Consider the following 15,796-nt stretch of genomic DNA (forward strand, 5'->3'; position numbering starts at 1 on the left):
CCATACAAATACTTTCAGAAACGACTTCTTGGCACTTAAATCTACACTTGAAGTTAACAAATTTCTCTTCTTCAGAAACGCTTTCTTTGCTTTTACCAGTCTACATTTGTATCCTCTCTACTTCGACCATCATCAGTTATTTTGCTCCCCAAATAGATTAGCAAAACTCCCTTACTACTTTAAGCGTCTCATTTCCTAATTCCCTCAGCATCACCCGACTTAATTCGACTACATTCCAATATCCTCGTTTTGCTTTTGTTGATGTTCATCTTATATCCTCCTTTCAAGACACTATCCATTCCGTTCAGCTGCTCTTCCAAGTCCATTGACAGAATTACAATGTCATCGGGGAACCTCAGAGACAGAAAAGTTTTTATTTCTTCTCCGTGGATTTTAATACCTACTCCGAATTTGTCTTTTGTTTGTTTTTACTGCTTGCTCAATATACAGATTGAATAACATCGGGGAGAGGCTACAACCCTGTCTGACTCCCTTCCCAACTACTGCTTCCCTTTCATGTCCCTCGACTCTTGTAACTGCCACCTGGTTTCTGTTCAAATTGTAAATAGCCTTTCGCTCCCTGTATTTTACACCTCCTACCTTCAGAATTTGAAAGAGAGTATTTCAGTCAACATTGTCAAAAGCTTTCTCTAAGTCTACAAATGCTAGAAACGTAGGTTTGCCTTTTCTTAATCTAGCTTCTAAAATAAGTCGTGAGGTCAGCATTTCCTCACGTGTTCCCATATTTCTACGGAATCCAAACTGATCTTCCCCAAGGTCGGCTTCTACCAGTTTCTCCATTCGTCTGTAAAGAATTCGCGTTAGTATTTTGCAGCCGTGACTTATTAAACTGATAGTTCGGTAATTTTCACATCTGTCAACGCCTGCTTTCTTTGGAATTGGAATTATTATATTCTTCTTGAAGTCTGAGGGTATTTCGCCTGTCTCATACATGGTGCTAACCAGATGGTATAGTTTTGTCAGGACTGGCTCTCCGAAGGCTGTCAGTAGTTAGAATGGAATGCTGTCTACTCCCGGGGCCTTGTTTCGACTTAGGTCTTTCAGTGCTCTGTCAAACTCTTCATTCAGTATGATATCTCCCATATGATATCTCCCATTTCATGTTCATCTACATCCTCTTCCATTTCTATAACATTGCACTCTAGTACATCGCCCTTGTATAGATCCTCTATATATTCCTTCCACCTTTCTGCTTTCCCTTCATTGCTTAGAACTGGGTTTCCATCTGAGCTCTTGACATTCATACAAGTGGTTCTCTTACCTCCAAAGGTCTCTTTAATTTTCCTGTAGGCGGTATCTATCTTACCCCTAGTGAGATAAGCCTCTACATCCTTACATTTGTCCTCTAGCCATCCCTGCTTAGCCATTTTGCACTTCCTGTCGATCTCATTTTTGAGACGTTTGTATTTCTTTTTGCCTGCTTCATTTACTGCATTTTTATATTTTCTCCTTTCATCAATTAAATTCAATATTTATTCTGTTACCCAAGGATTTCTACTAGCCCTCGTCTTTTTACCTACTTGATCCTCTGCTGCCTTCACTACTTCATCCCTCAAAGCTACCCATTCTTCTTCTACTGTATTTCTTTCCCCCATTCCTGTCAATTGTTCCCTTATGCTCTCCCTAAAACTCTGTACAACCTCTGGTTCTTCCAGTTTATCCAGATCCCATCTCCTTAAGTTCCCACCTTTTTGCAGTTTCTTCAGGTTTAATCTACAGTTCATAACCAATAGATTGTGGTCAGAGTCCACATCTGCCCCTGCAAATGTCTTACAGATTTAGAAACCAGGTTTTAAATTGTGTTTTACCATTATATAATCTATCTGAAACCTGTCAGTATCTCCAGGCTTCTTCCATGTATACAACCTTATTTTATGATTTTTGAACCAAGTGTTAGCTATGATTAAGTTGTGCTCTGTGCAAAATTCCACCAGGCGGCTTCCTCTTTCATTTCTTAACCCCAGTCAATATTCACCTACTACGTTTCCTTCTCTTCCTCATCCTACTACGGAATTCCAGTCACCCATGACTGTTAAATTTTCGTCTCCCTTCACTATCTGAATAATTTCTTTTATCTCATCATACATTTCCTCAATTTCTTCGTCATCTGCAGAGCTAGTAGGCACATAGACTTGTACTACTGTCGTAGGCGTGGGCTTCGTGTCTATCTTGGCCACAACAATGCGTTCGCTGTGCTGTTTGTAGTAGTTTACCCGCATTCCTATTGCTTTATTCATTATTAAACCTACTCCTGCATTACCTCTATTTGATTTTGTATTTATAACCCTGTATTCACCTGACCAAAAGTCTTGTTCCTCCTGCCACCGAACTTCACTAATTCCCACTATATCCAACTTTAACCTATCCATTTCCCATTTTAAATTTTCTAATCTACTTGCCCGATTACGGGATCCGACATTCCACGCTCCGATCCGTAGAGCGCCAGTTTTCTTTCTCCTGATAACGACGTCCTCCTGAGTAGTCCCCGCCCGGGGATCTGAATGGGGGACTATTTTACCTCCGGAATATTTTACCCAAGAGGACGCCATCATCATTTATCCATACAGTAAAGCTGCATGCCCGTGGGAAAAAATTACGGCTGTAGTTTCCCTTGCTTTCAGCCGTTCGCAGTACCAGCACAGCAACGCCGTTTTGGTTAGTGTTACAAGGCCAGATCAGTCAATCATCCAGACTGTTGCCCCTGCAACTACTGAAAAGGCTGCTGCCCCTCTTCAGAAACCATACGTTTGTCTGGCCACTCAACAGATACCCCTCCGTTGTGGTTGCACCTACGGTACGGCTATCTGTATCGCTGAGGCACGCAAGCCTCCCCACCAACGGCAAGGTCTATGGTTGATGGGGGGAGGACGAGACGTATACTGACATATATGGCAAAAAATGGTAAACGTAAGTTGCGTCGATGAATTGATAGTTGCTCAGTTTGGTAACATTTCTTCCAAGAAAAATTAACTCGGGATGTACGATGCGTTCGATTATACATGGTTTCTCCATTAACTGCCGAGGGAGCCCTAACATCGAAAGAAACAACATGTTAAGACTGCAGCCCCTTAGTATCTGTGGTTGTATATAGATTGTATATGGATTGAAATACAAGTCGAAATAATCATATCTTTATTGTATATCAGTTACCACATTTTATTGAAATTACGTATTAACAAGGGACGCTCACTAAGCAATGCAACACATTTTTCTCGGCCAATTTCAGTTTAAAAAACGCAGAATTTGTTGTGGGACATCGTAGAATACTCTCGCTTCAGCTCCCATGCTTTCATGGAATTCTGATAGGTGACGGCCCTATACGTAGCATTCAAAATGGCGTCTATTGCAGAGGTGCCTTCCAAGAGAGAGCTGCCATTGAGTTCCTACAGGTGGAAAACCAGAGCATCACAATAGCCGTAGCCGCTTGCAGAATATCTACAGAGACCTGGCAGTGAACAAAAGCACAGTGAGTCGTTATCGTAACAAGACCGCGCAAAGCTGTCCGGCTTCCCGGGCACAGCTTACGTGCTGCAACATTGGAACGTGTTTTAAAGGCACATTTATGGGAAGGGCTTGGATATGTAGCAAAAACGTAGATATAGGTTCAGAATATTAATATGTTATGTTATTCTTTATTTAGTAGTACACGCGGTTGTATCGACCGTGACGTGCAACCGTTAAAACATTAGAATAATTACGCAGTTCAGTTGGCATGCCGAGAAGACAGCACTTTTTTTTCTTCTGGAAGAAGTCCTGATCGGACGCATATCTGCCATTGCTGCATATAATTATTCGGCACACCACCATTGTTATATGTATTGAGACGCAATCTCACTAGGCGTACTCCTAGTTGCACACAGCAACAGAAATACTAAATTCAATAACACAGACACTGACATTATAAGATTTTGTGAGTACAGTGATATAATTTGTAACACGGAACCTTTACCCTTGCCGAGACGCCGTTTAAATTGAACAATATCTTGCAATATAAATGAATCACAAGATTGAATAATTCCCAAGCTTTGGTTCGTACTGGACCTTTGATTCTTTATCGGACTTCGTACATTAAATAATTTCTCACACGGTAAAACTTACGATGAACGAACCTTACGCAAAAAGCCATTGTCAAGCGCGAAAAGTGTGTATAAACTGATCACATAATATGAAGATAGTAACTGCTTCGGACGAACAGATACCATTCATGACCATGCACCTTCTCTAGAAAGAAATGATAACTAACCGAAACTCTAAGCTGCCAACAGGTGGTGTTGATATGGGGACAGCTGAAAATGTGTGCGACGAACGGAACATTACGAATGTAGGTTGTGAACAGTTGGGAATGTGGGTCTCACGGGAAGTGTGCAAGAGATAAGTCCCTGCAGTCACGCTATCCTGTGTGCCCTCGGTGGCTCAGATGGATAGAGCGTCTGCCATGTAAGCAGGAGATCCAGAGTTCGAGTCACGGTCGGGGTACACATTTTCAGCTGTCCCCATTGAGGTATATCCGGCAACACCTGTTGGCAGCTGAGGGTTTCCATTAATTATGATTTGGTCACATAGTATTATTAAGATTTATTATTATTTATCTGTTGTCCGATTCCTCTCGCCGTGGTTTTCCCTGTCTGGTTTGTGAATATCAAAGTGTGGAGACTCTCATTCGAGGTGATCGACGGATCATATTCAAAGTGTTGCCGCTCGAATGGACGCCCCTAGTGGTAGTACTGACACACCAGTCCACCAGCTGAGTTTCTCGCAGCCTAACAAATGGCCACAAAGAGCAACGACGAACCACCTGTGCTGAATTACTTGCGCCTTACCAGGCTGATCGTGTAAATTGCTTGTGGAACATCCTCACAGGCGATGAAACATAATTTCATTACTTCGAACTGCAAGGAAAACGGCAACGTATAGAGTGGCGCGACGCCGTCTTCTCTCTGAAGAAAAAGTTCAAAGCCGCACGCTCAGTAGGTAAAGCCTTGGCGTCGGTCGTTTGGGACTGCATCAAACGGAATAACCCCTTCAAGCATGCAGTGCCTTGTGCTATCCTCTGGAAATTGAAGAATCGACTTCAGTATTTTTGTCGGCACGAATATAAAAACGAACGTTTTTTCCACGATCTTCCTCATCACCCTACGCCTTCGGATTTCCATGTTTTTGCCCAATGAAGGATGTACTCTGCGGGAAGCAGTACGTGCATGATCGGGATGGCGAGCATTAGTGTGGTTCCGTGAGGAAATACAGGCCATACCAGTAAGGTGGTGTAAGGCGGTCGCATTGTACAGAAATTATGTTTCTTTTCTTCTAGAAAATATTGTAGCTTCCTCCTGCTACAAAAATTTTATGGATTATTATTACATGTATTATTATCAATAAAATAATTGTAATAGAGTTTCTATATTATAGTTGTAACGTGCTTTACATTTACGCACACTATTGACAAAGTTATGTTATGAAAAATAGTGTACAGTTGAAATTATGGTAACTCAGTTCACCGAAACGGATTATTGAAAATAAAGGTTTTATAAGTGCGGTTTCTTCTGAGAAGCTATCTGCACTACAGAGCGGAATTTGTCAGACAGGATATAAAACGCAGATACTAATGAACCTCTTTTTGAGAAAAGGTTTTGTTGCCAGTCTACCTCGGCCACCGTCAGTTATTTCGCTGCCCAAACAACAAAACTCACCTCCTACTCTTCAAGGTCTCATTTCCTAATCTGACTTCACCTACTCAATATTGCCACATTCCGTTACTTTTGTTTTCTTTTCTTTGTCCTTAATCTCTTTTCAAAATTCTATGCACTCCGTGTGTAAGTAAGCAGCAGCAGCAGCAACAGCAGCACTACTCCATCTTCAGGCCACAAGTGGCCCACCGTGTCATCCTCAGATGAGTAAGCGGGTAGGAGGGACGTGTGGTCAGCACACTGCTCTTGCGGTGGTTATGATGGTTTTCTTTCACCGGAGCCGTTAACATACGGTCGAATAGCTCCTCAATTGGCACAACGAGGCTGAGTGCACCACGAAAAATGGCAACAGCGCATGACAGCCCGGATGGTCACCCATCCAAGTATCGGCCACGCCCGACAGCGCTTAACTGCGGTGATCTAACGGGAACTGGTGTATCCACTGCGGCTAGGCCGTTGCCGCCATATTTAAGTACGTCATAATTATTTTATGATACTTTTCGTGCGTTGTAATCAATCTACATTGTTACATTTACATTTAGGTCGTGGAATGTATCTCATTTACAAAGAGACTTCAAAAATTAAGTGGCACATTACTGTGGCAACAAAGTAAGTTTATTTTTCATCCATCTACGTCATTTTGAAGGTTTCGCAGTATAGTATAGTGTCAACATAGTCGCAGAGCATCCCTAAATCGACAGCAGAAATCCGCTTCTTGGGCGAGGAGCCATTCGACAACTACTTGGTGAACGTCCTCATTGTCGGAAAATCTACGACTGCCGAGACACAGTTCCGCGACTGCCTGCAGATTCGTTCTGACACAGGAGGAAGACCATCGACATCGACCAGTGACAACACTCACGCCTTTGCGACATTTCGTTGCTGCTGGTGGCGACATCGTATATCGCCAGAATTTCAGACTACGTGCGCGGTGATTCCTGGAGCACTTAATCCTACCTACGTCTCCACTCTTTAATACTAGACAGGCATCACATGCAGCTATCATCACAACAGTTGAGGGCACGTACTGTTTTTGGATAATGTTATATACGGCGATTGTGTAGCTCTCATTTATATTTTGTGTTTTCCAATACACACATTTTTTTCAGGAGTTCACGATTGCCTAGGTACTTCAAAGTAGGTTTTATAATATCTAAATGAGCATGTGGCACTGTACACAGCATCATCGGTTCCTTCACTAATTTTCTTCTTCGATGAACTCTGTGACTTTGTCGAGAATTGTTACAGATGCTGCTCTTAAGAGTGAAGAACACTTGTCGAATTTCACGTGTAGAAGGTACAGGAAATTTAAACATTTCCTCACTTTTTTAAAATAATTTTACGACCCATTTCGGTTAAAACAGGTTGTTATATGCAAAACTAAAAACTGTAATACGTTTGTAACATATATTGTTAAAAAAACACTTTGTAAACGAAGGAGCAAGCAAAGTTAATCTTTCTTACGGCATTCTATGCCCATCTGCAGTTCGTTACGAACAAACGTTTTTAAAACATATTTCTAGCCAGAATTATTTATGAACAACATCACAAAGTTTCAATATATAATCAATGTAATAAATTACGCAATTAAACAAAATGGGATTTAACGCAATTATGCCCTACATCTGCCCTTACGACGTTTTTCTCACATGAATACTACTGTACCTCGTATTTTAACACTGGAGTGTGTTTCTTGTTGTTGCACCATTTCACTCGCACACTGTGATGAACCGGTTATTCGTTCCGGAGGAGAGCAGTATCAGCAGTAAATCCGGAATAGGTAGTCTCTTCTGACACTGCGAGAATTTTGTTGCGCAATGGTCTTTAGAGTGTGGCAACATGTGTAACTTACTTTTTGAAACAGCCTCATATTTTCCAAGTTGCCGCCGAGGTTGCCGGCTATAGTCAGATGGACTGAAAGTGGTATGAAATAAAGGTCTGTTTAGCAGCAGCCCAAGGTGTTCTACGGAAATGACATTCTTTAAAAATCTGTCGGAAACATCGTTCCGATTTTCATAAATGTTTGCGAGTATAGGGTGTCGAAGTGTGAGATCGCAGTAGAATAGGAAACAACTCGGCTGGAACCGGACGAAGTTCGTCATGCTGAGCATGCAGAATTTAATCTAAATACCGAGAGAGAACAAGGGCAGCTATCGTTATCGTGTTTACGCATGCGACAGGTTCCCGGCGCGAAGGACGCCTCAGTAGCAGCAGAGGTCTGCAGGCGTCAGCATGGAGCGGTACGCCGGACGCGTTGCCATGGTGACGGGCGCCAGCTCCGGCATAGGGGCCGCCGTGGCGCGCGCGCTGCTGCAGCGCGGGCTCACCGTCGTGGGGGTCGACCTGCGACCCGACAGGATGAAGGTGCGTGCGCCCGTAGCGGACTCAGTACTGCTGACCGATCACTGTATTTCAAGTAGGTTCAAAGCAACTCGAACGTGCTCTTCACAGACAACAACAACGAGTTATCTGAAGGAATAAGAAGTCGTTGTGGTAGCGTATTTCCTCAGGAGCGCCAGAGGTATCAGTCTCGGGCCCGGCATTATTCTCTTTCTATGTGAATGGCATAACATTAACGAAAGGACGCAACTGACGAAATTCAGTTTTAGCGAGGTTTTCAGTGTTAGAAGGTAACCGATATCGAAATTCAGAACTAATTCGTTAATATGCCGTACAACAACTGCTTGTGACTTCTTTGCGTTTAGTTTGAGGTTTTCAGTCCACCCTATCAGCTGGTTTTTTAAAAAAACAGGTCAAGTTTTTTGTAGGTCTTAGTAAGACGAAGGCACAGCATTAGATTCTAGAAGGAAACAGTTAGAAACACGTGCTCTGCAGCTTCGCACACGAGCTATACCTTGACGTCTACCGCAGACGTCCAGCTGTGTACGAAAACAAGAATCGAACTGGCGGAAACAGAGTCTGTGCGAACCTCTTAAGCCGGCCGGTGTGTCCGTGCGGTTCTAGGCGCTTCAGTCTGGAACCGCGTGACCACTACGGTCGCAGGTTCGAATCCTGCCTCGGGCGTGGATGTGTGTGATGTCCTTAGGTTAGTTAGGGTTAAGTAGTTCTAAGTTCTAGGGGACTGATAACATCTGAGGTAAAGTCCCATACTGCTCAGAGCTATTTGAACCATTTTTTTTTTACCCGAACTCAACTGGCTTACAACTGGGAAGATACTACGGGAGGGGATATATCGACAAGCGCTGCTAGCGCCGGTCACGGTCAGGCTAAGCAGCAACTCAGTGACAGTAGTAAATTAAATTAACGTAGTGAGGTGGAAGTACGTTAAAAACAGGGTGTAAAATACGTGGTGCATTCAAGTTCTAAGGTCTCCGATTTTTTTTCTAATTAACTACTCACCCGAAATCGATTAAACTGGCGTTACTTCTCGACGTAATCGCCCTGCAGACGTACACATTTTTCACAACGCTGACGCCATGATTCCATGGCAGCGGCGAAGGCTTCTTTAGGAGTCTGTTTTGACCACTGGAAAATCGCTGAGGCAATAGCAGCACGGCTGGTGAATGTGCGGCCACGGAGAGTGTCTATCATTGTTGGAAAAAGCCAAAAGTCACTAGGAGCCAGGTCAGGTGAGTAGGGAGCATGAGGAATCACTTCAAAGTCGTTATCACAAAGAAACTGTTGCGTAACGTTAGCTCGATGTGCGGGTGTGTTGTCTTGGTGAAACAGCACACGCGCAGCCCTTCCCAGACGTTTTTGTTGCAGTGCAGGAAGGAATTTGTTCTTCAAAACATTTTCGTTACCGTAGTGACCTTTGGAACGCTATGAGTAAGGATTATGCCCTCGCTGTCCCAGAACATGGACCCCATCATTTTTTCAGCACTGGCGGTTACCCGAAATATTTTTGGTGGCGGTGAATCTGTGTGCATCCATTGAGCTGACTGGCGCTTCGTTTCTGGATTGAAAAATGGCATCCACGTCTCATCCATTGTCACAACTGACGAAAAGAAAGTCCCATTCATGCTGTCATTGCGCATAAACATTGCTTGGCAAAATGCCACACAGGCAGCCATGTGGTCGTCTGTCAGCATTCGTGGCACCCACCTGGATGACACTTTTCGCATTTTCAGGTCGTCGTGCGGGATTGTGTGCACAGAACCCACAGAAATGCCAACTCTGGAGGCGATCTGTTCAACAGTCATTCGGCGATCCCCAAAACAATTCTCTCCACTTTCTCGATCATGTCGTCAGACCGGCTTGTGCGAGCCCGAGATTGTTTCAGTTTGTTGTCACACGATGTTCTGCCTTCATTAAACTGTCACACCCACGAACACACTTTCGACACATCCATAACTCCATCACCACATGTCTCCTTCAACTGTCAATGAATTTCAATTGGTTTCACACCACACAAATTCAGAAAACGAATGATTGCACGCTGTTCAACTAAGGAAAACGTCGCCATTTTAAGTATTTAAAACAGTTCTCATTCTCGCCGCTGGCGGTAAAATTCCATCTGCCGTACGGTGCTGCCATGTCTGGGACGTATTGACAATCAATGCGGCCTCTTTTTAAAACAATGCGTATGTTTCTATCTCTTTCGAGTCCGGAGAAAAAAAATCGGAGGCCTTAGAACTTGAATGCACCTCGTACATGATGGCGGGAACACGGCCCACGCACAGCTCAGTCTGCATATATACATTGCATATTTTTGTAGGTTTTATACTAAACCAAGATGTAATTACAGTAAGCGAGGTGATTGGTATTGTTTCTTTATAACATTCTTTTTTATATTGGGTTTGATTTCAGCCACTGCACATCATAAATCGTGCTCAAAGGGCAATCGGTCCCTTGCTTTTGTTTACATTGCCATCTTAGTCGAGAGTCCGCTGTCCTGCTTGTATGATGTGGCGATTGGAAATAGTATTCTTAAGCCTCTTTATGGTAGCAATAGAGACTCGTCACCATGCTATCCCCAAAATGTTGCTACTTCTGTTTTAGAGAAATCTATTTTCAGTTTGTTGATTTGACGTGCCCCAAGAAGTTCTTCTTTGGCTTGGACTTCATTTTCGTCGAATTGAGGAACATTTACAGGCAATGGTCATAAAACCCATGCACTTACTTATCATCAGTAACAACTCTTTCATTAACTATTTATCTGAACCGGAGAACCGATAAGTGCTGACCTGTTCCATGTGTGACTGAGCATTTTTCACTGTTGGTGTCGAACATTACTATCAGTTCTGGAAACACTGAAATGTGTTTAACGTTGGCAACTTCATCAACACAGGGCTAGTTTTCTTCGCAGATTGGAACTTCATCTAGTGGTGTCAAAGTATTCACCATATTTCCTCGCAAGCCGAGGTTAATCTTATTGATTTCTACCACGAGACCCGCAAGATAAGTCACGTTTAAAATAAATGTATTATCTGTTATTCTGAAATGGAACTATTCTCCTTGTCCCTGTAATTGCCCTTTCCAAGCACAAAGCAATTTATTGTCAACCTCCGAGTGCGGTTGCAACATCTTCCACACAGATGTACTATGGCTATCACGTGTCAAGAAGGCGCATTAAGGGAAATTCAAACTTCTTTGCTACACTATCTCTGATATCGTTCACAAACTCAAAAATTCTGAAGGAGTGTTACATCTTAACTGTCTGAGCGAGTTCATTCAAGAAATAAGTGGATGTATTTTCACCGCCAGAGTACGACTGTGGATAATGCAGTGACTGAACATCGCATTTTAAGCAATTTCTTTTACCAGTGTGTGGAATTCAGAGGTAACGCCCAACATGGAAGACGCTGCGTATGTGCCTACACCTACCAACGTCAACCAACTCATCTCATTTTTCTCAACAAAATTCCCCACTGATTGGACATAACTGCACGCGGAAAAAACGTTTTACAGTGATTCGGAGAACAAGTATTCTTATTTGAACACAGAGAAGCAGCTGAGATAAATCGACCGACTTTGCATCTTGTTCTAATTGCAGTGCGAGTAGCTGACTATGGATATTTTGGAAACGGCACTCAACTAAATAACAAAATTATGTATTCGATACGACTTCTCATTGTGTTGGGTAAAAGGTAAATAAAATATTTCTTTCTAACATGATGATCTCCTCCATCTAGCATCAGTGCGCCTAGTAAGCAAGGCTTGATGAGATCCTCTCCTGTTGTATGAGATTTCTTGGTTTTAGCCATTCAAAGAACGATTCATTTCCAGTTAAGTGCTTCTGGGACAGTGTTTCGCAACTTTAGCGGAACTGGGATAGTCAGAGTCAATATTGCAGAACATTGTCAATGCAAACATGAGTCATCGATAACAGGCAAGTGAATATCGCACTTGCACAGCCATGCAGTATACAATGTGGAAAGTCACAACATCCCACAGATTGCATTGCCCGCATCCGTGTTGAGGCAGAGAGCGGGAGGGACAGCAAAGAAATGCAACAACTTGTAGCTCTTTACAGAGAAAACGGAGAATAGTGAGACCCTAACGATATTAATTATGGTTCTACAGTTGACCGATAATAGGTCGCATATGGTGTCGGCTGCAAAATCGATCAACAGAAGAAGATGCAAACTTCGATGACAATCACTTCACTTTGCACTTCAGTATATACATCAAAGCTATTGCCAGAATCTCTTTGCTAGGAATTGCAGTTGTATCTGAACCACGAATAACGGACAGGAACTGTACAACGTCTGTCGTGTTGTGGCCTGGCAAGACAGCCAAGCCACTATGAGTTAGCCGTTAGGCACGCGTTTAAGCTCACGCAGGCTGCCGTGAGGTCTGGAACAGGTAAAGCAATTGAGACTAGCAAATAAAGTACGTAGCTGCTGGAATACTTAACTTTAATCCATAATTGGTGAACATCGCTCTTGACAGTACATGTTTTACAGCATCAATAGTAACTGGTAATGGCGCCTTGCTAGGTCGTAGCTAATGACGTAGCTGAAGGCTATGCTAACTATCGTCTCGGCAAATGAGAGCGTAATTTGTCAGTGAACCATCGCTAGCAAAGTCGGCTGTACAACTGGGGCGAGTGCTAGGAAGTCTCTCTATACCTGCCGTGTGGCGGCGCTCGGTCTGCAATCACTGATAGTGGCGATACGCGGGTCCGACGTATACTAGCGGACCGCGGCCGATTTAAAGGCTACCACATAGCAAGTGTGGTGTCTGGTGGTGACACCACATGTCGTAAGTCCTAAAATGTTCGAACGGTCCATTACTGCCATCAAGTGGTACACTCTAAATATTTTTTTCTGCCGTACCTTGCACTACTTTCTAATACTGGTGTTACCCGCTGACGATAGCTTTTCTCTCTTTTGTAAACGACGGTACAATCCCATAAATGCAATGTCGACTTGCTCCCGCTGTGACCTTGCATGCCCTCCTTCTTGAATCACTATGTTCGCTGCAGTTCTGCGCAATTCCACATCTCCACGCACGGCGTACTCCCATCCGAAGTTGGCACACGCAAATGCTCTGCTTCCTCTGATGTACCGACAACAGGTGGGACATGTTCGGCACGGGGCAGTCAGTGTGTATGCACCTTGACGTGTTCAGATTTTATTTGTTTGGACAGTTTGAAATTATGCATACGACTGCTAAACGATAAACGAATCTCTGATACCGCTTTCTCCCCAGCAGTCTTGTACGCTCATATATTCACACACAGCAATGTATAGCCTGAAGTGCGCCAGCCGAAAAGTACCAGCATTTCTCGTAAACGTTGGTGCATTTGTGAGCTTCGCAAAGAAGGAAACAGACATGGACACAACTTTCTTGACCTCTTAATAATGGATGATGGAATAGGATTCAGTAATTCCTTACAGATGACTATCGATGTTTTCGAAAGACCACTGGGCATTTTTGGGGGATGCGATTCGAAAGAGAGATTTTCAACTCCCAGTTTCTCCTTCCCTCAGATTAGAAATTACAGTTTCCACTCACAACACTGGCTTCTGTCAAAAAAAAAAAAAAAAAAAAAAAAAAAAAACGCTTTAGACCAAAAGGAGACGGTCCTTACACGTTTGGATGCACTCACCGTGAATATTATGTTAAAACAGTCGTCTAGCTCGTGATGCTACTATAATGTTCCAGCGTACTTGTAACCCTAAGGAAACCGTAAACATTAGGTAACTTCAATTAATGTTTGTGTTCTAGTTTATTAGCACTGTTTCATTGTCTTTCTCCTGTGGATGGTATCTGGAGCACCTCCCTGTAACGCCCAGTAGAAATCAGCATGATTGACTACGGCCTTGTTGGCTGCATGCTATGGTTCCATGAGAAAAATGAGCTCATCGAGCGTTCCGACTAGGACATCACTCAATGCACCGCATTCCTCAGGGCACACATCGAGGTGGGAATAAAGGAAGGGCATCTTCAGGGTCACGTTGCCGCCAGTGACCTCATAAGCAAAAATGAGTTCACCCAAAAGGTCTCTGCTGTACTTCGGAAACAGGTGAACCGAAACTTACAATGATCAATGGCATGAGGATGCAGAAGGCAACTGAAACCACTGTAACGTCCCCTTAGAAAAATTAATGAATTACTGTGCTGGTAAAGCCCTTACGTTATTTGAGTACGTTCAGTTTTGCTCAGCTGTTTGAAAATCAGACATTTCTCTCTTTACTTATTCTGATCATCACTAAACTGACACATAATATTTTTAGCGCAACGCAATCTTTCAGTAATCCCTACAAAAGAATGGCCCTGACTAACAATAACCTATACCTTTCATGAATCACTTACCTCACACAATTCTTCGTTACTCGAACTACTGCAGTACAGCGAACGCCAATACTGCCAGCTAAATAAAAGATTCTAACCACTGAAGGCACTAACTACCGGTAGGAATAGTCATCAAATGAAAGATTTTGATAGAGAACAATCAATGTATTTACCTTAATAATGTGGAAAAGTCATCATATACATATCAGTTCATGACATCCAATCTTACAAACTTACTGTGTCTGTTGGACACACGTCCAGATCATCCGCTCTCAAAACTTCGCCATCTCTCTCCCCACATCCACCACTGCTGGCGGCTCACCTCCAACTGCACAACACTATGCGCTATTCACATCCAACTGCCCAACACTACAATAGCGAATATTACAACAATGCCAACCAGCCACAGACTGCACACAACACAGCCAGTGATTTTCATACAGAGCGCTACGTGGCGTTACCAATATAAAAACCTAAACAGCCTACTTACACCACTGTATTAAAGACACACAACTTGCACCCACAGGACATGAGGCCTGTAATTGAATAAGTGTCATGATGATTTCTCCATTGACAGAAGATTCTGGGATAGTCCCCCATTCGGATCTCCGGGAGGGGACTGCCACGGGGAAGGTGACCATGAGAAAAAGATTGAATAATCAACGAAAAGATAACATTCTAGGAGTCATGACGTCGAATGTGGAAGCTTGAACGGGGTATAGAAGCTAGAAAATCGTAAAAGGGAAACGTAATGGCTCAATTTAGATATAGTAGTGGTTAGTGAAGTGAAATGGAAAGAAGACAAGGATTTCTGGTCAGATGAGTATAGGGTAATATTGACAGCAGCAGGAAATTGTATAACGTGAGTAGGATTCGTTATGAAAGGGCAGAAAGTGTGTTACCGTGAACAGCTCAGTTACAGGAATGTTCGGTTCAGAGTCGCCTGCATACCAACACAGACAACAATGTTACAGGTGTAACTCCAACGTCGCAAGCTCACGATGAAGACAGGGAGAAAGTATATGGCGATATTCACAGTGTAATGAAAGGAGATGAAAAGCTAATAGACATTGGGACTTGAATGCAGTTGTTCTGGGGGAAGGAGTAGCGGAAATGATTACAGGAAAACCTTGGGCTGGTTACAAGGAATGAGAAAGTAGAAAGACTAATTGAGTTCTGTAATAAATTTTAGCAAGTAATAGCGAATCCTCAGTTCAAGAATCACAAGAGGAAGAGGTACACTTGGAAAAGGCCGGGTGATATGGGAACATTTCAGTTAGACCTGGAGAAAAATCCAGTAAGCAGATTCAGAAGGATGTAGGTTGCAGTAGTTACTCAGAGGTGAAGAGGCTTGCACAGGATACAATAGCGTGGAGAGCTTCATCAAA

The 15,796-nt window shown here is 43.1% G+C and overlaps 1 protein-coding gene and 1 pseudogene across 1 annotated transcript in view; one reads left to right on the top strand and one right to left on the bottom strand.

Annotated features, from left to right (window-relative positions):
- Nucleotides 1-6,048: 6,048 nt before the first annotated feature.
- On the bottom strand, nucleotides 6,049-6,166 carry LOC124778466 (annotated as a pseudogene).
- A 1,773-nt stretch (nucleotides 6,167-7,939) lies between these two features.
- LOC124777759 (dehydrogenase/reductase SDR family member 11-like) overlaps nucleotides 7,940-15,796 on the top strand; it is a 71,355-nt gene continuing 63,498 nt past the window's right edge. The window contains exon 1 of the mRNA XM_047253261.1: nucleotides 7,940-8,069. Coding sequence (XP_047109217.1) covers nucleotides 7,965-8,069 — 105 coding nt within the window. The 5' untranslated portion in view covers nucleotides 7,940-7,964. The remainder of the gene's footprint in view (nucleotides 8,070-15,796) is intronic.

The sequence above is a fragment of the Schistocerca piceifrons genome, chromosome 2 (assembly GCF_021461385.2).
Source record: "Schistocerca piceifrons isolate TAMUIC-IGC-003096 chromosome 2, iqSchPice1.1, whole genome shotgun sequence".
Classification (NCBI taxonomy): domain Eukaryota; kingdom Metazoa; phylum Arthropoda; class Insecta; order Orthoptera; family Acrididae; genus Schistocerca; species Schistocerca piceifrons.